Below are 3,255 nucleotides of genomic sequence, written 5' to 3'. Positions count from 1 at the left end.
AACAAACGAAAGGTTGTACTTACGCTGCTACATTGTTTTGCCGCAGTCAACAATGGCCCGCACGTCTGTCGCCACAAGCGAAGAGGGGGATCGCAACCAAATTGAAAACATGCACCGTGCCGCATCATACGACACGTTCATATCATCGTCGATGTTGAGCACAGCCTCGGTGCGGAGAAGAGAGGCGACAAGCCAGCGATTCGCCACGGAATTGGGTGGTTGCCGCGCCTCGATTTCAACGCAAGCAATTCGTCTGGCACCGTTTCCTTCACGCCATTCCACACGAGCAGCACCTCATGGACAAGACTCTCATCCTTCGGCCAATCATACAGAGTGGCCTTCAAAACATGCAACAAACAATTTCGTCGCCTCGTCATTGGATATGACACCACCACTACTGTTAACGAGTCCTCATGAATGTTGCCTTGAGCGGCAGCAGGGGCGATCACTTTGCTCACCGTCGGCTGCGACGGCAGAGCAGGCTCAGGATCAGTTTGTCATGTCCACACAATGAACGGAAAGGTAAGAAGCGCCAACACGACAGGAGCAGATAGAACGGGACGCAATACGCCAACAAAGCCAAGATGGGCGCGCCGCCGCCTCATCCTCACACCCTGAGAAGAATAAAAAGGGAAGAGGAAGAAGAGACTCCTTCAAACCCTCCCCAACGCTTCTTCTCTAATGCCGTGTGGAACAAATAACAAAGACAGGAGAGTCAAGACACACATGTGTATAAATGCACACATAAATACATGCAATGTACATATTATATATGCGGTATGCACAATTATCCCTCTTTCCTCCTCCTTATCCTCCTATGCATTATTTGTTTTTATTTCCTTACCATCCCTCTCGACCACGTTTACTCCCTTCCAGCCTGTGTACACATATTCGGTCCATCATTTCCCCCTCCACGTTACCTTCATTCCTCCCTTCTATTGTTGTGTGACCCTTTCCTTTCCTCCGTCCTGGTGAGGAATAGATGGAGACCTCATCCGCCGCACACACACACACACACACACACACACACACACACACACACACACACACACACACACACACACACACACACACACAGGGAGTGGAAGCGAGAACCGCCGTGCGGTCCCTCCGTGGCCCCCATCCCTCCATCGCCGCGGAGGGAGGCAGCAGCCGCACACAGCACCGGCATCGCCGAGGGGAGCGGCGCTGCCGCAGCGCCCTAACAGTGCATTTTTGCCTGTGCCTTGCCATCCGCACCCGCAGCAACAAAATACAAAAGTGAGGGGCATGCCAGCACACAGCCACAAGAGGAGTTCGACGGCTGGGCCACAGACGGGGCGGTGGGTGGCGTCCCAAACTCACAAACGGAGCACCGCGCGCACCGTCCGCTCCCCTCCGGGTGCGCTCAGCAGGCCGGCGCCCAGTCACCCTCGTGCCATCGCAGAGGGGAGCGCAAACAATCGTCGTTGCGGCCCATCGGTGCCTCTAGCAGGAAAGAAAGCAGAGGAAATGGGGACATGCCATAAGCACAGCCGACAGCGGCGGGAAACGGGACAAGAAGACACAAAGTAACAGTCAACACGGCAGGGACAAAAACATATCCGCAGGGAATTACCAACAACAACAAAAAAAAAACAGAAAAAAATGAAACGAAAAAAAGGGTGAGACTTCTGCAGGACTCACGGAAAGCAAAAAAGGAAAAAAGAGAAAATTGATTCGGCAGGAATTTCATATGCCATGCAGCCAAAGACGATCGGGTGCGCACACATATTACCTGCACAAACGAAAAATGTAATAATAATAAAAGGATCGCATTATTCCACTAGCCCACACAACATTCCTCACATTTCATGCGGCATCCGGCCTCTTCCTCCAATCCTCGTTCGTGCAGTCCGTGGGACGCGCAGCAGTGAGGCCGGCACCGCGTGTGGGTGACAAAGCAAGAAAGAGGAAAAAAGGAAACACACACACAGTACGAGCCGTCCCCGCAAGGACATGCATGACTAATCCTAATCACCGCACAGCAGCACAGACAAGGGCGGTGACGAGCAGCAGCAGCAGCAGCAGAGGCGTGCGCACCCACACAGTGGTGGCGTCGCCGGATGAGGCGGAGGACGACTGACTGGAAGCTTCGGGTGCCTCCCCCAAACTGCAGGTTTTTAGATCCTCGTGCTTCTCAAATGACATATGGAAGGCAACAAAACTCGTATTATTCGCAGAATTGCACAGTCTGGTAATTTCGGGTTCCTTGTATACATCTCCAGCGAAATTGCATAGCCGTGCGCAGTAACCATTGTCTTCCGGGGCTTCTTCGGGCCTCCTCGCACACTTTCGCCAGTCCTCCTCGCCTTGAAATCGCCAACGCAAATTACCGTCAGTCCCCGGACACAACACTACCACATCAGCCAATGGTTTTTTCGACGCAGTGGGAGATTGCACCCCCGGAGCAGCAGCCCTGCAGACGGACAAGCAGCAGCAGCACAAGAGCGCAAGGACCAGCAGGTCGCACGCCACGCAGTGCCGCACAGTTACCATCATCATTCGTCGTAGAGTCGCTCGAGTGTGTGAGACAATCCACACAGTGGGGCAAGGACAACAACAACAAGAAGAGAGAAATACATGTGCCGCACTACAGGGACACACACACACACGGTCGTGAAGCAGCACCCAGCACCCCACACGCACACAAAAGGGGAGGGAGGAGAACAGTGTAGCCCCCAGGCTCCGGTGGATGTAACTACAGTTCCGGGAACCGGGAATGGGTGCGCATTCCTCGTGGAGGGCACGCGCCCGCGAAGAGTTGCCGAGCCCGCAGGAGATATGCAAGCAGGAACGACGGTGTGTGGGCGTTGGGTGTGCGGCGTGTCTCACGGGAAAGGAGGAAGCAACACGAAGGACAAATAAAAATCCCACATTTGTCCAAGAGCGGAGCCACATTTCGTTGTCTGCCAGGCAAATGACATCGGATGCCTCGCTTAGCCGCATCCGCCAGCCGCCCGGCAGCCCACGTCCATCGCGGAGAGAACACGCAGCTCCTCAAGCTTCCCTCACCGGCTCTGCCGTGCCAGCGCACGCGCCTGAGTGTCGCGCGAGGGTTCCACGAGCCCAACGGTGAGTCGATGCACCACAGTTCCCACAACAAACTGAAACACCTCGCTCCCTGCCCTTCGCGGCAAAAACCCCCCCCCACACACCACCACATCCGCCACACCGCCGCGAATCACGGTCCTCCCACAAGACTCTCTAAGTGCACAACACGCACCCACCCTCTCC

The 3,255-nt window shown here is 55.0% G+C and overlaps 1 protein-coding gene across 1 annotated transcript, besides 5 other annotated features; it reads right to left on the bottom strand.

Moving 5' to 3' along the window:
- Positions 1–1,740: a sequence feature (heterozygous, Esmeraldo-like haplotype).
- Positions 1,002–1,077: a microsatellite.
- Positions 1,741–2,880: a sequence feature (areas not merged during assembly with more than two copies in the genome that could not be assigned to a particular haplotype).
- Tc00.1047053508841.10 (uncharacterized protein) lies at positions 1,996–2,967 on the bottom strand (the record flags this gene model as incomplete). Its single annotated transcript, XM_797843.1, has 1 exon — positions 1,996–2,967. One exon carries the CDS (start codon positions 2,965–2,967, stop codon positions 1,996–1,998), a length of 972 nt encoding a protein of 323 aa, XP_802936.1.
- Positions 2,030–2,049: a microsatellite.
- Positions 2,881–3,255: a sequence feature (heterozygous, non-Esmeraldo-like haplotype).

Source organism: Trypanosoma cruzi, genomic scaffold (assembly GCF_000209065.1).
Source record: "Trypanosoma cruzi strain CL Brener 1047053517073 genomic scaffold, whole genome shotgun sequence".
Taxonomy (NCBI): domain Eukaryota; phylum Euglenozoa; class Kinetoplastea; order Trypanosomatida; family Trypanosomatidae; genus Trypanosoma; species Trypanosoma cruzi.
This window is presented reverse-complemented; position numbering and strand designations above follow the sequence as displayed.